Source organism: Sorghum bicolor, chromosome 2, assembly GCF_000003195.3.
Source record: "Sorghum bicolor cultivar BTx623 chromosome 2, Sorghum_bicolor_NCBIv3, whole genome shotgun sequence".
In the NCBI taxonomy this organism is placed as follows: Eukaryota; Viridiplantae; Streptophyta; class Magnoliopsida; order Poales; family Poaceae; genus Sorghum; species Sorghum bicolor.
In genome coordinates, this window is record NC_012871.2 from 9,586,032 (window position 1) to 9,608,065 (window position 22,034).

The window sequence follows — 22,034 nt, forward strand, 5'->3', positions numbered from 1 at the left end:
ATCAACATTAGCATTCTGTTCACCGAAAGCGATTTCTCTTTCTAGCTAGACAATTTTTTTCTCAATTCTTTCCTCAATAACCTTCCAATCTTTGCTATTTAGTTTTCTCAAGTTCATTGATATGCCAGAATAGCGGAAAGGATAAATACCAATTTGACAACCAAACATAACATTGCACCTAACATTTTTTCCTTGTCGAAATCAAATGATTTCACTTTTGCAAAAGTTTATCTAAAGTCTAGACATTTTCTCAAGCGTGCAAAGTAACAACTTCATGTTCTTTGCTTGTTCTACATTATGGTCTCACCATATCATGTGCATATGCAAGATAGATAAGTCATCCACTATTTAAATGTGGTTTTATGCCCTTCACTTACGCATCCTCCTTGGCTCTAGAAATAATGACCGTGAACACATATCTACCACAAATTTAAACAACATAGTAGACAATGGATCATATTGTTGCCTTAGGCTTTTTTCTGTTTGGAGGCAACGGCCAATTTATTCATTCACTTTTATTCCTATATTGCCACCCAAACAAAAAACCTCAACCTAGTTACATCAAAGTACAGTATGTGAGAAACTTTTCAATCTCAAAATTTTCTCGAGAAAATTATATTTCACTTTATCATATGTTTTCTCAAATTCAAACCATATCATTTTATGAGTTAAATTATATATCTAGTGGACATTTATGTTAGCAAGACATCAACCGAAAGAATGAAGTATCCCTATGCTATCTTACTATTGCCTCCACTTTTAACTTGACTAATATGATCACTTACCAATTATTGCCTCCACTTTTAACTTGACTTAATATGATCACTTACCACTGTCGTTTTAATACATAATAGAGCAATCGTGGTCCTTTAGGAGAACCTAATCTTTGTAACTACCTTGCAACTTCTTTAGCAAACCTTGAATTTCTTCAACACATGTGGAAACCAAAACAATATATTGAAGATGTCGGTGTCTAGACCCGCGGTCTAGATACTAACAAGGAATCTTGTGTTTATGTGCACTCAATCCAAATGGTGATGCAAGAAGAAATACACATGGTTTATACTGGTTTAGGCCTAGAATGCCCTACGTCTAGTGGGAGGAGAGATTTGTATTATCCTGCACCCGGGGTACTTGTAGTAGGAGTTACAAGAGCGTTGTGAGAGAAGGAGTGTGTCCCAGGTCTCGGCTTTAGGTGTGGAGTGTGAAACTCAGTTTGTGTTTTTGATGTGTTTAGTTGTGGTGATCTGTGTTGGTTTGCCCTCGAATGAGACCCTCCCTCCCCTTTTATAGTTCCAAGGGAAGGTAGGGGTACATGTTTTCGTGTTATGACATCATGGTGTTGATCGAGGCGTGGATCAAGGTATGGTGTCGTATGGGACGGCAAGACCGTGGTTGCGGTATGGATGCTCCTGTTGCTGACTTGCTGTATTGTTCGTGCCAAGCCATGCTGATGTCGTGGACAAGACGCTTGTGCCTATATCTACCATGTCGATCCATGTTCCTCATATGATTTATCCTCTGAGGCCTCTTCCCCATAATCTGCATCCAGGAGATCTAACGGGTTCGTGACTGCAGTGGTTGGGATTAACATTGCCCTTTCCACTTTACTGGCTCGTACGCATAGTGACAAGGGACAGGTGCTACAGTGACAGGAGTTGACAGAACAGTACGCGCCATGCCTTGCTCTGTTTGGCGTGGTGCAGATGTGAGGACGTGCCCCACGTCCCATCCGTCGTACGGCAGCGCTTTACTAGGAAGAGGACGCCCGAGCCTGGGCTCGGTCGAGGCGGAAATCGTCTGAGGCTTAGCCTCGGGCGAGATGGAAGTCTGCCGAGGCTTGGCCTCGAGCGAGACAGAAACCGTCTGAGGCTTGGCCTCGGATGAGATGAAATAGCTCTGGTTTTGTTCGAGGCCCAGCTCGGTTTTTATGGAGATGTTTTTGGGCAGCCCAACTATCCTTTTTGCAAAGCTGGGTATTTGGGCCTTCGCCTTTTTCTTGTTTTGTTTAAAAAAGGAGATCTAGGTTGTTATGATCTCAGTTTGGGTACCCTGGTTTATGGTACCTGACCCAGAAGATATGCTCATTTACATAGTTTTTTTATTGTTGATTTTGATAAGAGAAAACAACATTTCTAATTTGTTGGAATTATTCTTAAAATGAGATGTATCATTTCACAAATAAAAGAAATAAAATTGTGTAAATCTTCAAAGATTTATGTGTAAATGTTTAGGCCTTGTTTAGTGGAGCTCTGGCCGGCTCTAGCTCTTACTTGCATTGTAGTAACTAGTACTCCGTCGGTACATGAATTAGTTGTCCTTTACAATATGATTGTGCTTACCAAAGAGTGATTAATTAGAATATTTTTTCTCCTTTGCCCTTATTAAATAACGCTGCAGGTGTCACCTTTACAACAATCTTTGTGTAGCTCAAGTGGCTAGTTCTCTCCGGTCCAAGGCTGGAGGTTGACGGACACACTTTTTTATGGTCATGAAGTCGAAGCTAGGGGCATTCGTGTCCAAACTTACCCTGCAAGCGTACGTCATCCTTTGCGAAAACGGACCAAGAGCCCAGAACGATAACTAAAATGAGAGAGTAAGAAGTTGTTTTTCTCTTTTTTCTCTCAAAACAAACTAGGACCCTATGAATCACTATATTTTGCCTTCACCAGCTCTGATTTATTTGAGCGCCATAGTAGAGAACCAGAGTCATGCTAAATGGGCCTTGTTCATAATGTGGAACATATGAAAAGCAACATCCACATATTTCTCACCAACTTGCTTTAGCATTGTTACAAATATTTTAGATTTAGGCCTTGTTTAGTTTCCAAAATGTTTTTAAAATTTCTTGTTACATTAAATCTTACGACACATGCATAGAACATTAAATATAGATAAATAAAATAACTAATTGCACAGTTTACCTGTAATTTGCGAGACAAATCTTTTGAGTCTAATTAGTCTATAATTGGACAATAGTTATCAAATACAAACGAAGGTGCTACAGTAATAAAATCTAAACTTTTTCACCAACTAAACAAGGCCTTGTTTAGTTTATCCTGAAATCCAAAAAGTTTTCAAGATTCCCTGTCACATCGAATCTTGCGGCTCATGCATGAAGCATTAAATATAGACGAAAATAAAAACTAATCACACAGTTTGACTGTAAATCACGAGACGAATCTTTTGACCGTAGTTAGTCTATGATTGAACAATATTTACCACAAACAAACGAAAGTGCTACAGTTCCGAAAACTTTTCAGTTTTCGAAACTAAACAAGGCCTTAGTAAAAAAAATTATTGATGGCATCTATAGTTAAAAAAATAAAAATTGACTGATAAGCCATACTTTTCTGCCGGACAACAGTATTTTTCTCTTATAATAAATTAGCCAACAATAATTTTAGCTATAACTTTTCAAACCAGCGCAGAGGGCAATTAACCCTCCTAAAAGAAGCTTGTCGTAAATAATGGCAAAGCAAGGGGTAAAGAGAGAAGCAACCAATAATAATGTCAGGAATGCACGAGAGCGCAAAAAAGCGACCAGAAAAGACGGCCGGACGCTGGCAAAGTGGCAACGCACGCATTCCTACTCCAAGCATTGACAGGCACGCAGGCGGCGCCGTTCGGCACTGCACACTCACGAGCTCGCGCTGGAGAGTGGATACTCTCCCCCAGCACCAAGAAACTACGAAATCGCCCCCACCACCATCTTCCCTCGGGTCCCTCTTTCCTGATCTTGCCAAGAATCCAAGATCCGCCTGCGATACCGAGCGGTCCTGTCTTGATCCGATGGGAGGGAAGGATGCGGGGGAGGGCGGCGGCAAGGCGGAGTGGCTGATCTACGCCTTCGTGGCGCGCGGCACCGCGGTGCTGGCGGAGTACACGGAGTTCACCGGCAACTTCCCCGCCATCGCTGCGCAGTGCCTGCAGCGGCTACCCGCCGGATCGTCCTCCGCCGCCAGCACCGGCCCTGACGGCCGCGGCGGCGCGCCGGTACGGTTCAGCTACGCCTGCGACGGGCACACATTCAACTTCCTCCTGCATCGCGGCTACGGTGAGATACGATGTGATCAATCGATGCCCTTTAAGCCTTTTGCTTTTGCATCAGCGATGCTCTAGTAGAAATAGGAAGTGCAATGGGGGCCCAAGGATTCTACTAATTTGTTGGGCCTTTTTAGTTGTGCTAAAAATGATAGTGGCAAAGCACCGATGTTGATTGCTGCAGCTTGTACCACATAAGCAAAGATAAGTAACCGAGCTCGGGATTCTTTGCAATTGGATTGCAAGATCACCCCCATAAAGGCATCACCAATCTTTATGGCAACACACATACCAGACTGAAACTATAACAGTTCAACAGCAATGTTGTTATCACCAAGAGCCTAAACTCCTTTGACATGTGTGACCATGTATCTTGAACTATGCATTGTTGTGGATCTTGGAGATCTGGCTACAGGCCTACAACTTAACTGCTATTGATGACATGATGATGATAATCTGTATATTCATGGTGACACCTTTGCTCTTTGGACATTTTGTAGCCTATTGTGTAGTTGCGAAGGAATCCGTTCCAAAGAATGTCTCAGTGGCATTTCTTGAGAGGTTAAAAGATGACTTCATGAAGAGATACGGTGGTGGTAAAGCTGATACAGCTCTTGCAAAAAGTCTAAATAAAGAATATGGGTATGTCTTATTATAATAAGTGCTGCTGAGAATGCATAGAATGTTTTATTCCTTTTTTTCTGAAAATTGAGCTTTTCATCAATGCAGACCAGTTATAAAGCAGCACATTCAGTATGTTCTTGATCATTCAGAGGAACTAGATAAAACATTAAAAGTGCAAGCCCAAGTTTCAGAAGTTAAAAATATCATGTTAGACAACATAGAAAAGGTATGTTATAGCTCATCTTGTACGAGAGCATATGCTGTTTTGTTGTTATTGGTTGATGTGTATTGGAGCACCTGAAAGAACATAGAACAGGGCCAGGGTTCAATGATTAATGTGTGCTATCCTTGGTTGATGATATAGGTGCCACATAGACGAAGTTATGGATAGAGCTCATGGACAGAAATTGATTTCCATTTCTGCAAAGAAAAAAAGAGGCAGTATTGGAGTGTCACATTAATAGAGATAACTTCTTAATTGCATACATAACAATCAAAGAATGCATCGTTCATACAAGGATTTGTTTTTTTGTTTTTTGTTTTTTTTTGCAATGAATGTGAAGGAAATTATATGCCTGGTTAGGTGTACAGTTTATCGTTTTCTCAATTTTTTATTAGGTACCCCTTTTTTAGATGTTACTTGATTTCATATGCAATAAAAGTAGTTGACGTTAGTAGGTAAATGAATTACATTTGTACATCTCCTCAGATTTAATTTGACCGTGCATGCCTAATTCCTAACTTCCCATGAGTTGTTTCGTGCGTACATGATTTTCAATTGATAAAATAAAGTTTAATGCTAGAAGCATAATAATAATTAGTAGATTACACAATAGTATGATGGTTATCATGCTTGCCTTAGTTATACGTCAGACATGCCATGCACACATCATTAATAGGAAATGGTAGTGTTTGTGCAAGTTGAGTGTGCTGCATGAGAATCACCAACTTGTTCTTACGACTGGTATGGACGTTGTAAACTTGTAATAATCATAGAAACAATGTGTTTTCTATAGTGTTACCATAGTTCTACTTATTTGTTGAATTCCACCATCACTTAAGCATTCATTTTACTGTTAGCTTGAATTGGCAATCCCTTATAATTTCGTCATTTCTGCCCCTTGTATTTTTAGACTTTGGGCCGTGGAGAAAAGTTGAGTGAACTCCAAGACAAGACTTCTGATCTACATAGTCAGGTACATGATCCCTTATCAACATACCACTTCTGTGCTTATTTTCCTTCTATAATGGACCTGCGTCACATGTATGTAATTCAGGCCCAGGAGTTCAAAAAACAGGGGGTGAAGATTCGTAGGAAGACATGGCTGCAGAACATGAAAATTAAGTTGGTGATTCTTGGAATCCTTTTGCTCCTTGTAATCATAGTCTGGGTTTCTGTTTGTCAAGGCTTTGACTGCACCAAGCATGAAACATAGTAAGAGTGGTACAACACTACTATAGTTCTAGCTTGAAGTTGCGATGGATGTGAATTTGTTCTGGTGAAGTCAAGTGTACCTCGTATGCTTTGGCTCTCTAGTTTCATTCCGCCGGACAATTATTACGGTACAAATATAAATCTGAGTTGGTCTTATTGCACGCCTGAGGTGTACTCGCAACGTAAGACTGGCTTGATATGAATAGCTGAATTCGCTAGAATCTAGCACAAAATGCATATCCACCACTCATTTTTTGCTCACCCTGTTTACATGTAGGGCGAACATACAAGAGTTGATGTTCATTCTGTGGTACTGCAGTTAATTAGGGTTATCTCGCTGGTACTGCTCCAAGATAGTGTTGGGTTATAACAAACAGAAATAGAAGTGTACCCCCCCCCCCCCCTCAGTGGAGGGCACCTTTTTTTTGAAATGACAGTACCACACTAGTGTATTTCTTTTTTTTTTAAGAGACATCCATTGCCTCAATTTTTTTTATTTGATCCGCCACTAGATTGTCAAAAACAAGGGTCGTCATGTGAGTGCATTATCGATCACCATCGCCAACCTTGCCTTTGCCTAGGAGGGCCAGACATCTGAATGTTTGATCAGTCTGTCCCTAACCAGCATCAGTACAGAAAAACATCCAGACACAAGTCGGCAGACAAGAACTGCAAATCTGTATTCACCACTCATCATTGTACATGAATGGTGTCTCTGATGACTTATTAAGTAAAAAATGGTTGGATCACATGTTTGGTTGTCCCTTCAGGCCTTAATGTATACACGATCAATACCATGTCTAGAGAGGATGGCACTATTCATAATTTGTATGGTAAATCTGGTGGAAGACCATCACAAACACCCTCTTGATATACAAGTATGGACTACAGTGAGCAGAGCTCAGTAAAACAGAAATCCAAAGGTGATGCCTAATCTGTTCTATAATCTCAAGGTACACTACAGTAAATAGAACAAAACTCAATCCAGTACATTCCCTCTCAGTTCCCACAATTTCACCATGCCATCATCGCTCGCGGATGCCAATAACCTTGGGTCCTAGAAATTAATGAGAAAATAAGTATCTCTATCCAAAATTAAGGTCAGAATATTATGCACAGCAAAAGAGAAACACACAAGGTAGATAGTAATCTTCATTGCATCAGCTAAACAAATCAAAGACTATTTTGTTCCTAATTCCCAGACAATACCCGCCAGCTAAACAGAGACTGTTTTGTTGTGAATTCTCAGAAGTTACCTGAGGACACCATCGCACAGAGTTTATGTCCATAACATGTGCCTTCTCTTTCTTTAATATTAATCTGTATGAGGGCCTCTCAACCTGCACGACCGAGATTACATTCAGTATACTTTGTGCAAAACACAAAACATTATATTCTCTTTATTAAAACAAATATATATATATATATATATATATATATATATATATATATATATATATATTCTCTTTTTATCCTTTTTTAAAAATAATTTCACAGCCGCATGAGTGAAAGCTTTACAAGCTGCTATCAGCTTTTGCAAACGAAAAATGCCATTACAGTACTCCAAAATAATAATCAAACATTTTTGGGGGAAATAAGAGCCATACATCATTGCTGGTTGATGCAAACTGATTACTAAATTTTGATTACGTGTCCTTTCCAAAGGTTATGTGTGCTTTCCAAAATTGTAAACACTAAACAGCTCACAGCCCTTTATTAAAAGGGAAGGTTGAATACTAAATTTGATTAGAACATTGTACTTCATAATTATAACAAATATATATAATTGAACAGGGCCACCTAAACACACCATATAAGGACTGGAATCATGAAAACATAAATGTGCAATGGATGAACAACATACCATGGTACTCTTCTCCTCAGTAAAAAGGCAGATTGCATCGTCACCCGCACCACTAGCTATAATATCCTCGCTGTCATGTACAAGGAACAAGGAAATGCCAAAGCAGAATATAAGAGACAGTTCCACCACCAAAATCAGCGAACAAATAACTAGATACAATTGTCACAAAATGAGAAGTAAACTATCTGTTAGATGACTCCACCAAGCAATAGATGCTGTGGACTTAAAAGTGTGGTCACATAAGAACCTTATAACAATACGGTGATGATACTTTGAAGCTATAAACAGAGATGGTCTGATTCAGGCAGAAATCTTTCAACAGCATAGGGATTCAGGCAAAAGTGATATAAGCTGCTTTTGTTGGATTTTGGCCATTGTCTAATAAAAGTCTAGATATGTGAAATAACAAAGTATATCAACAAAAATACAACAGGGCACAATTTGTAGAACAGTGGCAATTCTCACAACTAGAAGCCAGAGCTAATATGAGAGAATTCATAAGTTGAGAGACTCTCCTTGCATCTTATCTTAAATGACAAACTTGCCTAAGAATTTCATTTTGGGGGCTGAGAATTCAACTGACCTTGACCAATGGGCTGAAAAAATCGTTCGTCCATGATATCCTGTGAGAGTAGAAAGGTGTTGCCTGAAAAATCAAATAACAACTATTCTGTTTAGGAGGTGCAGTGAAGAAGGCTGAAAGACTGCATCTATCTTGACGGAGGTCACTCAATAGCAATTAATTGTCAAGATTGCCTGAAAGATACTATACACTATCAAGAGAACTACAGCAGTTAGTACTTAAGTCAATCCATAGACATTAAGTGTAGCATATTAGGAAGTATTTCTCAGCCTGTCAACTTCAGACAATTTGAAAGGACAATACAAGAGAAACACTTCTCTGTAAAGAGAAGCTACATGCTAGTTAGTTCTGCATTTGCAAGAGGACAAGACAAATAGAAAATGCAAAGTCTTGATGCACAAAAGTAGCATTAATAGATGGCAAAAGGACATTAATATATTTGATACATAGTGGTATAGTAGATGTTCAACGACTGGTGAAGGAATTGTAACTACAAGTTCCTTTACAGCCTAAGCTTCTGGACACAGCTTTGCAATTCCTGGGTTACCAAATACATAAAAGTCTTGAAGGATGTCATTCATGCAGAGAACACAATCCTTAAAAGAAAACTAACGTCTTACCAAGATTCATGGCCTTCGCCAGTTTTTGGTTGAGACAAATCAGCGCTGGTGTCCCATATCTTTAACGTTTGGTCATCACTGAATAACAGATGTATGACATTAGTAACTACTCTAGGGAAAACCCCAGCAAAAGAGAATCATTAATGAAAGAACAGTCAAACAAACCTGCATGTGACCATCCTATCACCTTTAAAGTTAAAGGATAATGCCCACACTGTTGATGAATGACCACTGGAATTAAGAAAAATTTGACCTATCAAACATCGCAATAATGCAAGTGGTAAAACACTGAAACTAGAATGAAAACTTTGTGTTCTGTTATAAGCCAAAGAACATTAATTCAGTACCGAACTGTCATGAACAATGAATAAAACCATAAAATTATGTAATGCTTATATATTTAATATTTAGTAAGGGTGGCACGTATTGATCTCAATAAGGAACCATATGGAAAACGACCCTAAATTAACTGCAAAATCACACAAACAAATTGTTAATCACATGGAATCCATGATGGTGACTCAGCAAAGTGAGAACAGGGGAAAGAAGCAGGTCAAATAACTAGAGGAGACACTGATTCAAAAAATGCAGGACCAAAATACCAAAGGTGGGTTTCTTTCACACACAAAAGTTTTAGTCTAAATAGAATCAACAACAATGCACCGCATAAGAAATAAAATGGGACAAAATCCATGCATCATATCTTTTCATATCATAGATAAAAAGGACCAGAGAACCTGGAACGTAGTAGTTTGGATGTGAAGTCATGATGTAATAAGCAAGGCAAGAAGAAAGGCAATAGATCAAAGAGCACTTTACCAGTTATTGGCTTCAGTTAATGTCTGCACACAGTGCCACTCGTCGTCTCCGTCATCAGCCCAGACCTGCATCATACAAGCTGCCATATGAACCAATTCAATAGCAGCAGAATTAAGAGGCTCCACCTTTCTTCTTCCTGCCACTAAGTAATAGCGTCCCAAAATAGCAAAACAAACTTGCTCATGGAAGAACTTGAACCACAATACATCAGATAAGTGAATGCAATCGCACAATGGATGCATCTGTTCAGAGTTGGACATGGTCATACCCTGATGGTATTATCATAGCTGACGGAGACCAAAATGTCGAGGACCGGGTGCCACTGCACCATCTTGACGTCCTGCGTGTGGCCCGTCAGCACCGAGGCACACTCGAACTCGTTCCCTGGCAGCACCTCCCATATCCACGCCGTCTTGTCCCGGCTGCACGTTGCGAGCAGCGACCCGGACGGGCTCCACGACACGCTCTTCACCTCGTTCTCATGCCCCTGCACGCCCAGAGAACAATAGAGGTCAACATCCACATCAAGCGCACCAAGTCGTGGCGACACCAATAATGATTCTTGTCAAGCTTAGCAAACTCAACTCCAGCGTGGCGACGCACTCAAAGTCGCCGCCCTTGTACTCCCACACCGCTGTGGTGGCGTCGAAGCTTCCCGTGGCCAGCATCTTCCCGTTGGGGGACCAGGCGCAGGACCTCACCGTGCGGTTGTGCGTGTCTTCCAGCACATCCTGCCCGAACCAAGCCGACGGACGAAATTAAGCTACGAGACGCATCAAACCAACCCGTAGCTCTGAACCAAACGGAACAGGGCTTCGGCTTCGGGGGAGAGGAGGGAGGGTGGGCGTTAGTTACCGAGCACTGCCAGGCGCCGTCGGGGGCGCGCTTCCAGATCCGGACGGTCTTGTCGCCGCTGCAGGAGGCGAGGACGGGGCCGGAGCCGGGGCCCGGGGCGGGGTTCCAGGCGAGCGCCCACACGCGGTCGCCGTGGCCCGTCAGGCGGTGGGCCTCGCGCAGCTCCGACGCGCCGCCGTCCATGGCTGGGCCTCCGGCGAGTCAGCGGCGCCCCTAGGGTTTCGGGGGGGCTACGGCGTACGGTCACTCGGAGGAGCGGCGGCGGAGAGGAGAGGAGAGGAGAGGGGAGGGGCAGGTGAGGTCAAACCGTCAGTAGGCGGCGAGGCCTGGTGTGGGGCCGAGGGGAAGTGTGACGGCACTAGGCCGGCCTGTGGGGTAACATACACGACATTTGATTTTTCACGGAAATCAAACATCAATAAAAGTTGCCTTGTTTAGTTCTATTTTTTTAAATAAACACAATAACACTTTTGTTTGTATTTGATAAATATTCAAAGACTAAATAGACTTAAAAAATCATCTCATAAATTACAGTTAACTGTGTAATTAGTTATTTCTTTTATTTATATTTAATGTTCTATGTATGTGCCACAAGGTTCAATGTGACAGAGAATTTGAAAAATTTTATAATTTTTTTTGAACTAAACAAGAGCTTAGGGTAGGTTTAGTTCTAAAAAAAATTCAAGATTCTCCATCACATCGAATCTTTGGACGCATATATGGAGTATTAAATATAGACAAAAACAAAAATAATTTTACAATTTGCATGTAATTTGTGAGATGAATCTTTTGAACCTAGTTAGTCTATAGTTGGACAATAATTTTCAAATACAAATGAAAATTCTATAGTAGCCAAAATCAAATATTTTCACGAACTAAACAAGGCCTTAATATGGAAAAATGTTCATTTTTCTCGCTCAATTTTTACAAAAGTCCGCTTTTCCTATTTAAACTCCAAAACCGGTCAAACCACCTTCTTAACTTTTGAAACACTTTATCTCCTTGGTCCGGTTATAAACGGTTTTGAAGGCGGTTTTGTCTTTTCTTTTCTTTTTGTTAAATCTTTGAAAAATCATAGTAAATCACAGAAAAAATAGAAAAATAGAAAATCCAATTTTAGTAGACTCCACGTGAGCAGATCTACACAATAAACATATAATATGGTATGCTTTAGTACAAAGTTTTTATTGTAGATTTTGATCTATTATTTTCTATAATTAATTAAAATAATTTATAACCACAGTTTCTGTATTCCAATTGTGGTAAACCTTTTTATTGTGCCTAATTATTGTATGCTTAAGTAGTAGTAAAAAATTCATACTCATTATTACAGAATTATTTAGGGTCTATGTTTGTTAAATCTAAATAAATCTATAATTAAGTTATACATTATCTAATGAGTATGTTCAAGCATACAATAATTAGGTTATCTTAAAAATTTTACCACAGTCGGACCATAGAAATTGTAGTTATAAATTATTGATAGAAAAGAATAGATCAAAAGGGTACAACAAAAACTTATACTAGACCATATTATATGTTCACTGTATAGATCTACTCATGTGGAGTTCAACAAAATTGAATTTTCTATTTTATAATTTTTATGATCTACTATGATTTTTTCAAAGATTCAGCTAAAATAAAGAAAAAGACAAAACCACCTTTAATATTGTTTATAACCGGATCATGGAGGTAAAATGCACGGTTTCAAAAATAGAGGGAGACGGTTTGTTCGGTTTTGGAGGAAAGGAAAGAAAAAACAGATTTTCACAAAAGTTGCGAGATAAAAAGTAAACTTTTTTTCCTTTTAATATTACTGGAATCATACTCAAGTCCACGGCATGCGTCTTCGCCTGTCTCCTTTTGTTTATGATAAGACACCGACAAATAGGGCTGTTTGATAGCCATGGCCACATTACGTGAAGCTAAAGTTAGTCCAAACTAGCTATGAATAACTAGTTAGTTAGCTAACAATAACTGTAGTAGAAAACTGGCTACAAAATTAGCTCATGTACTAGTCCTGTTTGAATGTACTGAAAACTGATAGACAATACTCTATTTTTTGATATATCCGTTTGCTCATTATTTAGTCACTAACTCTTTCGTTTCCTTTTCTAATTGGCTATGTTGGTCTTTTCTTCTATTGATAAATTGATGTATGCTGTTTTTTATGCAAATATTGTTAAGGGTCCTTCTATAACATAGAAATTCAATAAGAATTATATAGAAAATCATAATGATCAATTTATTTTATGCATGAATGAAAAACAAGAAACAAGAAAAAAAATCCTTCATACCAAAGAAGGTCTTGCTCTTCTTTGAGAGTTTCATCTTCATCTATACCAATTAAGCACTCTCTTCATTTTAAACTATAAGTCATTTTGCTTTTTCTAGGAATCTAGCTGTAACGATTTACAATTTGGAATAAAGAGAGTACCTGTCATTGCTCTCAATATATGATTCTATATAAATATGCCATGCAGTTATGAAAAATTGTTTTATTATTCTTTATAGTTTACTTCTCTTCTTCGTCCCACCTACATTTTCGTAATCCTGGGAATTTGATTATTCAATAATAATTCATTCTTATATTGTACCATTTAGAGATTGAGCCAGAAATTATACGTAGGGGACCGACCAAAAAAATCAACTTGTAAAAGCTAAGTGTAGCTTAACTGATTAGGCTTTTCACGGTGATTGTCTGAGTTAATTCATCGATTGGACATAATTGCTCGCCCTTTTCTTATATGTATTCTAGAATCTAAGATCCTATTTCTTTTAGTGGTATGTGACATGCCAATTGAAGCAAGACTCTATGGTGACCTCATAAATCTTAAGAGATACCAGTTTAGTCTTTGCGAAGGTGTTCGTAGGGATGATTTTATTATCTAAATGTATTTTCTATAATTTTATTATCTACTCCCTCAATGTCATAAAAAGTGTTGCTATGTAATTTGTGTTGACCTTAAGTTTGACTATGTTTTTTAAAAAATATTAGTAATATTTATATCTCGATATAAGTTTATTATAAAAATATATTTAATGATGTATCTCATAATATTAATTATGTACTATAAATATTAATATTTTCTTTTATATATTTCGTTAAATTTAAAAATATTTGACTTTGCAAATGAGAATGACACTTTTTATTAAGCGAAGGAGTAGAAGATATTTATAGTCAAATATAATAATTTTGTTATATTCTTTCATTAAATATAGATAAAATTTACATGATTATACTAGTAAAAAAATATTTTCATATGTGGAGGGCCTTGGCTCCGCCACTAGCTTAGCTCTAGGCTTACATAAAGACCACCGACTAGTGTATGTTTCCAGGGACCATCCATTCCCACAAAAACATTATAATATTAACTCTGTAATGTCGATCATTTGTTTTCTTTCATCCAATAAACATCAACACTTGCGTAAGCAGAATTAGCATAAAATTTAAGTAACGGTCTATTACTGATAAATCTCTACAGCTACACAAATGCATATTTTCTTTGAAAACCTAGAATTTGAGTGGGGGCACGTGCCCTCTGCTCCTTGTGTACTAGGTTGGCCCGTGAAGACATGTCCTGGTGTGAGAAAGACTCCTATCGACCATATTTCTTTCTTTAGTTTCAACTCTAGTTTAACCTGTAATCCAGTAAACCTAAACCCCAGTTAAGGATACCAAAGGGTATATTTGCTAGATTAGCCACCTTCCATGCCAATCATCTCAGTCGGAGAGAGAATAAATCTACAAATATTTTTGCTAACTAAATATGAAATAAAATATTCCATAACTAAATGGTTTGTAAAACGAAGGTTCAAAAATTATAAATTGTGCAAAGAACTCTTTCACTCTACTACATTACATGTAGGATTTTGTGGTGCATGATTAGTAGACAATTGTTTTATCTCTGACACTTGGGCCTTGTTTAGATCTAAAAAGTTTTTAATTTTGACACTATAGCATTTTCGTTTTTATTTGACAAACATTGTCCAATCATGGAGTAACTAGGTTTAAAAGATCCGTCTCGCGATTTACAGGTAAACTATGCAATTAATTTCTATTTTTATCTATATTTAATGCTCCATGCATATGCCACAAGATTCGATATGACGGGGAATCTTGCGGCATATAATTTGGTATTTTTTTTGGTTTTGGGTATTGTAGCATTTCATTTGTATTTGATAATTATTGTCCAAACATAGACTAATTAGGCTCAAAAGATTCGTATCGCAAATTACAGAAAAAACTGTGCAATTAGTTATGCTTTTTTTATCTATATATTTAATGCTCCATGCATGTGCGACAAGATTTGATGTGATGGAGAATCTTGAAAAGTTTTTAGATTTTGGGGTGAACTAAACAAGGTCTGAGTAGTACTCTATCCATACCAATAAAGAAAGTCATTTTAAACAAGATTTAAGTCAAACATTGAGAATATAAATCATGAATAACTTTTAAGTTGTTGAATTTAGAAATGTGAATGGAAACCATATTAATAGATTTGTCTTGAAAAATACTTTCATAAAAGTTTACATATATTTTTTTTGATAAATATTTTTTTATAAAAACAAGGAGTTAAAGTTAGACTTTGAACGATTTCGTTTATGGGTAGGGAGATGGATACGGAGGGAGGGAGTAGTAGTCAAGAAGATGGTTAAATTGGCTTTCGCTGACCTGGACCCTACGAATTTGTCCTTGGGCCTTCCCAAGCGGAAACGGTGGCCCATTCCAAATAATATGCCAGTTTCCCGTTCTCACCCAGCGGGCCCCACGCCCCAGCGACACACGCTCTGCTGCCTCCCTTCCGTTCTTCGGGACGGAGACGAAGAGAGTAGGAGGAACAGCAGCAGACAGACACAGACAGTAACCGCTGGAGCCTCCGTTTTCGTGGCGCCCAAGGAAGCAGTAGACCGTAGCCGCCAAGTTTCCCTGCGGCCAGCCAGGCACGCTCCACTTCGCATATAACCGCCGCCAGCTTGCCTTCCATATATATAACCGCCGCCGCGGCCCGGCCCCGCCCCGCCCCTTGCGCTCCCATCCCAAAACCCCCCGCCACCAATCGCAGCCGCACCCCAAGCTCTCGCAAGTCGTCGCAACCCGCCGCGTCCGCGTCCGCGTCGCGCTCGTCCGAGATGAAGTTCGCCGCCGCGTACCTGCTGGCGTGCCTGGGCGCGGAACAAGCCGCCGCCGCCGCCAACACTGAGGAGGGGGCCGCGCCCGCGCCCGCGCTCCCGCCGACCAAGGACGACGTGCGACGCATCCTGGGCTCCGTCGGCGCCGAGGTGGAGGAGGACCGCCTCGACCTGCTCTTCGCGCTCATGGACGGCAAGGACGTCGCCGACCTCATCGCCGCGGGTAGGGAGCAGCTCGCCTACGCGCCGTCAGGAGCAGCCACTGCCGTGGCCGTGGGCGCCGCTCCCGCCGCCGCAGCTGCCGAGGCCGAGGAGGAGGCGGCCAAGAAGGAGGCGGCCAAGAAGAAGGAGGAGGAAGAGGAGGAGGAGGATGACGACGCCCTCTTCAACCTCTTCGACTGATCGCGTGTCCGTATGTGGATCCATCCATGTTCATCCTCGCCCTTCCTTCCTGCTTGGTACTCTGAGCCCTTCCTTCCTGCTTGGTACTCCGATGGTAGCATACCGTAGACTGGTAGTAGCAGTAGATCTATGCTGGGGTTTGCCGTCTAGATCGAGATGGATCCACCTGTGTTTTTGATGCCCAGAGTTTTGGGGGCCGGATTATGGATCTTGCTGATCGGAGATTGATGATCTGAGTCTGTTCTAATCAATTTCAGTACGTGATACATGCATGCTTCAAGTGATGCTACCCCGTGAACTCACACTGTTTTCCAAAACTTGAAGTGAACTTTCTCTTTTCTTTCTTTTTTTCTTTCCTCTTGGACAGTGAACCCTCATTTTTCTTGCCTCTTTTCATTGAACTAGCATATACCCGTGCGTTGGTACGGAAATAAAATTTCAATGCACAATAATATAAAAAATTATACCGAGTCAAAATATATAGACTAACATACTATTCTGATCCACTTGCAAATAAAAAAGCACAATTTCTAAAAAAATCATATCGCCATATGTATTATCAATATGTACTTTTTTATTTTTTCTTGGCCGCCGCCAGCCCTGGCCCACCCCGGTGATTCACTGCGTCTCGCCAACGCCCGCCGCGCCGGAGACGTCGTGCTCGAGTTTGGCCCGGGCACCCGCTTGCTCACCGTCACGCTGCTACAGGCAGACGCTACCATCTCCACTGTCGAGAAGGTTTATAACATTTGCTTTGCGTGTTGTTTCCATAGCTGGGCTGTGTGTTAAGTGCCGGTTGCTGAAACTTATAGAGACCTCCTGAAACGAATTGGAATTGTGTGAAATGGTTCAACGTGTTTGGGTGAAGAAAGTGGGTGATGCAATACTATCATTGATGAGTCAATAACTGCGAGTTCTCCATTGTCAGTTAGTAATGTTGTAACATCGCTAAATAAATTAGAGAATATTGTATATATATTACGCGAACATCACTAAATACATCATAGAACATCATCTGTATATTACACGAACATCGCAAAAAGCACCATAAAACATCATCATGATAGCATATGAACATAACATCTCATAAAATATAAAAATTTAAAATTAAACATTTAATAAATAAATAATTAAGTAATATAAAATATAAAATAAAAATAACTATAAAATACATAAAGACAAAGATAAAAAGAGTAAAGAAAGAAAGGAAAAATAATAAAATATAAAAAATGAAATAAGACAAACAATTAATTAATTATAGTAAAATCAAAAAAGATATATAAAAATGAAGGGAATAATGTAAGATAAAAAATAAACAAAAAATACAAATACAAATAAATAATTAAAGTACGAGCAAAAATAAAATAAGATAAATAAAGATATAAAAGTTACAAAGAAAAATAAAAAAATCACATGAAACAAAATAAATAAATTAAAATAAATTAACAAAAGGAAATAAAAAATAATAAGAAAAGGAAATGAAAGAAACAAAAGGAAATAAAAGAAATATACAAAATAAAAAGAATAATAAAAAATCAAATAAAACAAAAGGAAAAAATGAAGCACGGAAAGAAAAAAGAGATAGGAAAAGAAAGGAAAAGAGAAAGAAAAAAAGAAGGAAATGAGAAAATATGAAAAAAAGAAGAATAAAGTTGAAAAAGATAAGAAAACTTACGTACACGAGAAGAATAAGAAAAATGATAAAAGAAAGAGAAAAGAAAACAAGAAAAAAGAAAAAAGAAAGAGAAAAGAAAACTTACCTATACGTAATGCTGCAATTCGCGCCAGAGCTCAGTTCAGCTGTAATTCCCGCCCAAGCTCAGTTCCCGCGAGCGTTGCGTGTGAGATGTGAGCGTGTGGAGCCATCTATCTGTCGGCGCAGTTCGCTAGAGCGGAAGGAGCACGCGGAAGCTAGGAGGCACGTTGAAATGGTGTTGACGTCTCCTGTTTTATCTTTTTAGGAGTGAGATTTTGTTTTTTATTAGGTTGATCGGATATCACGTTGGAATTGTTGGCAGCAATTTCATTATAGATGTTAAGATTAAGAAATTGATGGTTCGGCGATATAATGTTGCGTCACAACAAACAACTAGGTATTATTCAGATTTTAGGCAGTTTTTCGTTCAGCAAAAGAATCTAGACAGTTTTGCAGGCGGAGGCATAAAAAAATACTCCATATTTCTGCAGCGTTTTTTTTATAAAATTAAAATATCTTCAATAACCACTTTCCACTTAGGATTCAACTGAATGTATGGACGTTTCATACAATTTTCATCATATTTGGCAAAGTCCCTCCAAATAGGATCAGATTTGATTTGAATCATGTTTCAGAATCAGAACTCACCTTGATGTTCTAGGAAACACAAGGGTTACAGCCAACAGAAACGTGATGTTCCATTTGATTCAACATAGATATGGGATTCTGTTCCATTTGATTCAACATAGATATGGGATTGTTCATTGCAGATGATATGGTGCATTGCTGTTTGATCCTGTAAACGATGTTTGTTCGTGATGAATGATGATTCGACTTTAACAATACAGTCAGAGTTCTCTTGAGCCTGTGAATAATCAGAGTGTTTAAAACAGAGCCACCACCAGTTTCTTATGACATCTATACGGAGTATAATGAAATTGCTTTGCTGCCAACAATTCCAACATTATATCCGAGCAAACCTATTCCAACATTATATCCGAGCAAACCTAATAAAGATCTAAAGAGGCAAGAAAAAAAAAAGTGCACATCGTTTTGGATAACAGTGTGATTTAATGATGGTTCGGCAATATAATGTCAGTCAAAAGCTCTGTTTCCGGTATATTCAGATTTTAGGCAGTTTTTCATCCAACAAAAGATCTCGGCAGTTTCACAGTTGTGGAAACATTAAAAAAAACTCCGTATTTCTGCATTGTTCTTTAAAATATCTTCAACAACCAGGTTTCACCTAGAGTCCCCTCCAAATATGATCAACTTTGAATCATGTTTCAGAACTCAAACATGATGTTCAAGAAGTTAAATAGATACGTGCTGATATGCAGTTTTATCACTAAGGATTAGGATTCTAGAAAACATACTGTAGTAGTTTGTTACTGGTAGTAGTAGCAGCCAATAAGAGCATGTTTGATACATGACTATTTGCTTGTTACTAGATGGGTTAAAAATTAGCCCAAATTGAATTAACTACCAACTAGTTAAAGACTTGTTTAAAAAATTAACTCACATATTAGCCCGCTGGCAGGAGCTAATTTAAGCTCCTTTTTAGCTAGCTATAGGAATTAGCCCTTGGTTTATATACGTGGTTCAATGGCTGGGTTGCCGGATTGATCTTATTCATTGGAGAAATATCTAGTCTGTTCTATTCAGTTTCACTAATGCATGCTTTTCAGTTTTATATATGGAAGATGTTTTGGCACATTATTCTACAAAATTGCGATCCCAACTGCTACGTATGTGTTAGTCTTATGATGAAGTTCTGCTACGAACGACGTGTTAGCTATTAGCATTAGCTAAGCCCCATGTTTGTTCATGATTGATTTTGCGGAGTTCACTGTTCACCAAAAATTGGATTATCCTAGTATTTCATTTCATTTGTTCAACGAAATCCAACGCAACTGGATATTCATATTACCCAATGAAATCCAAATCCAATTAGATCTTGAATCCATTACCACGTATATCCACAACTGTGTGTGTCTGATTCTCTCCACATACGGCCCCACGACGCCTTGTTCGTTTGACTGATTTGTTGTGAAAGAAAAATTATTTCTGAATGGCTGACAGATTCGGCTGATAAGCTCAAACAAACACATTCAAGTTGGGCTGCCTCGTTGCCGCGGCACAACCAATTCGATTTCCGTCAACGGACTGTGCTAATATGGCAAGATCCGAGGGAATGGTATGGTCCTATCATCCTGGATATAAGAAGAAAATATAGAGCTTTGCCAACATGAAAGAAGGCTATTGAATTTTGATGCACATCGGTTTGCTAAGAGTTCTATTACCTTAGACGTAGGCATGTGTGGTTCATCTCTCCTCCAATTAGAGTTTGTAAATAATTGGTGATCGAGCCCTGTTTTCTCAAAAAAAAACTGTATTTGAAAGGAGAATGGTACATGTAGGAACATATTGCTTGTTGAGTGTGGACTCGTTCCACTAAGCTAGAGTTACCACCATTTTGAACCATACTCGTTCTGTTAAAAGTAAGACTAACGTGTCTGCTAGAGGCTGCAAAGAAATATATGCCCTTGCCATGAATGGTCATATAAGGGCACGTACAACAGGTCCCTTTGTGCCGTCTCTATGCCATTATTTTTTTGAGTTCTGTCAAAAGTAAGACTAACGTGTCTGCTAGAGGCTGCAAAGAAATATATGCCCTTGCCATGAATGGTCATATAAGGGCACGTACAACAGGTCCCTTTGTGCCGTCTCTATGCCATTATTTTTTTGTAGAAAGACCCCCAACAGAGTCAAGAGACAGTGAGGTCGTCGTCTCGCGAGAGGATGACCCTAGCTCGCACTCCGAGAAGAAATTTTCGCCTAAAGTATTCAAAGGATAAGCATGTACAACGCGCTGAGCCAGTGAGTAAGGAAGAGCATGTGAAGTGCAGAGTGCCATACATCTTTTAGTTTCTACAAACTATAGTGGAGAGAGAAAACAACAAAGAGCTACTATACTAGGATATGCTAAAAAGTTATTGTAATCATGTTGCTCTTATTTATCTTTGATACATTTTCTATCAAATAGCCATAGAATAGTATACAAATATTTATTTATAGTTGATCATAACTACATGCGGAGTATTAAACAACGTAGAGACAAAACCTCATCTGTGGGTTGTATGGTCAGTCTTTATATTTGTCTGTATGATAAATTCGATGTGCTTAGAGACAAATCCCCGTCTATGGGTTGTACATGCCCTAATCCATACCCTTTTGCATATCTGGACATAAAAGATGGCAAGATATGCACCGGCCCTCCAAACTCATTAATCTAGGTATCAATGTGCAACATTCTTTTCCCTTAGTTCAATTCAAACCATTCTAAAAGTTAGTCATCAGTTCAAATCTCAATCTCAATAGAAGCATCGTCCAATGACTACAGTAAGCTCAATCCTAAATCTTATTTTAAACCAAATTCAATCTCTAGTTACAAAAGGCAAAGAGCTTACACAATATCTTAAGGAAGTAATTCAATCATTGACGGAGAAGCCTCCCAAGTCACTTGTTGAAGCTTGCCCCCCGCCTGCACAACTCACCACGTCACCCACCTACACAGACTATGAGACTACCATCGCTCGATTCCCCTGCCCCGCCAGCCGATGGCGGGTCGTGAGAGCAAGTATTATGGTGGGCTGTAAGCTGGCTAAATGCTGATGTGGAAGAGAGAAGGGAGGAGAGAGAGGAGAAGCAGGCTGTAAGCTTACAGCCAGCTTAGACACAAAAACCAAGAAACTTTGTGAGAGAGATAAATGGGTCATGTATTAATAGTGAATAGCTAACTATTGTATGGGTGGGCTGGGATAGGGATGAAAACGGATCGGATACGAACGGATATCATTGATATCGTATTTGTTTTCATATTTTTGGTCGGATTCGGATTCGAATACGGATAATCTCAATCATGTCGGATAAGATACGATTGGATGTCGACATCATAA

General features: G+C 39.1%; 3 protein-coding genes across 3 annotated transcripts; 2 read left to right on the plus strand and 1 right to left on the minus strand.

The window, feature by feature from the left end:
* LOC8081813 (vesicle-associated membrane protein 724) lies at positions 3,555-6,336 on the plus strand. The gene is made up of 5 exons (XM_002459576.2): positions 3,555-4,057; positions 4,545-4,686; positions 4,774-4,894; positions 5,802-5,864; positions 5,946-6,336. The coding sequence occupies exons 1-5, from the start codon at positions 3,793-3,795 to the stop codon at positions 6,102-6,104; spliced, it is 750 nt and encodes a 249-aa protein (XP_002459621.2). The 5' UTR covers positions 3,555-3,792; the 3' UTR covers positions 6,105-6,336.
* On the minus strand, positions 6,765-11,195 carry LOC8054417 (protein CIA1). The gene is made up of 10 exons (XM_002461716.2): positions 10,845-11,195; positions 10,574-10,720; positions 10,258-10,476; positions 9,990-10,054; positions 9,336-9,401; positions 9,171-9,248; positions 8,551-8,613; positions 7,968-8,037; positions 7,360-7,443; positions 6,765-7,160 (listed from the first exon to the last, which is right to left on the minus strand). The coding sequence occupies exons 1-10, from the start codon at positions 11,025-11,027 to the stop codon at positions 7,083-7,085; spliced, it is 1,053 nt and encodes a 350-aa protein (XP_002461761.1). The 5' UTR covers positions 11,028-11,195; the 3' UTR covers positions 6,765-7,082.
* LOC8081814 lies at positions 15,496-16,677 on the plus strand. The gene is made up of 2 exons (XM_002459577.2): positions 15,496-15,708; positions 15,789-16,677. The coding sequence occupies exons 1-2, from the start codon at positions 15,496-15,498 to the stop codon at positions 16,377-16,379; spliced, it is 804 nt and encodes a 267-aa protein (XP_002459622.2). The 3' UTR covers positions 16,380-16,677.

Bases quoted from the DNA above. Each gene is read 5' to 3' on its own strand.
- LOC8081813 (XM_002459576.2), top strand. From the start codon at position 3,793: ATGGGAGGGAAGGATGCGGGGGAGGGCGGCGGCAAGGCGGAGTGGCTG. The intron at 4,687-4,773 runs GTATGTCTTATT...TCATCAATGCAG, and splicing joins AGTCTAAATAAAGAATATGG to ACCAGTTATAAAGCAGCACA. The intron at 5,865-5,945 runs GTACATGATCCC...TATGTAATTCAG, and splicing joins CTTCTGATCTACATAGTCAG to GCCCAGGAGTTCAAAAAACA.
- LOC8054417 (XM_002461716.2), bottom strand. From the start codon at position 11,027: ATGGACGGCGGCGCGTCGGAGCTGCGCGAGGCCCACCGCCTGACGGGC. The intron at 9,249-9,335 runs GTTTGTTTGACT...TCTGTTATTCAG, and splicing joins GATAGGATGGTCACATGCAG to TGATGACCAAACGTTAAAGA. The intron at 7,161-7,359 runs GTAACTTCTGAG...ATTAATTTCTAG, and splicing joins CTGTGCGATGGTGTCCTCAG to GACCCAAGGTTATTGGCATC.
- LOC8081814 (XM_002459577.2), top strand. From the start codon at position 15,496: ATGGTTAAATTGGCTTTCGCTGACCTGGACCCTACGAATTTGTCCTTG. The intron at 15,709-15,788 runs GTAACCGCTGGA...GCGGCCAGCCAG, and splicing joins GCAGCAGACAGACACAGACA to GCACGCTCCACTTCGCATAT.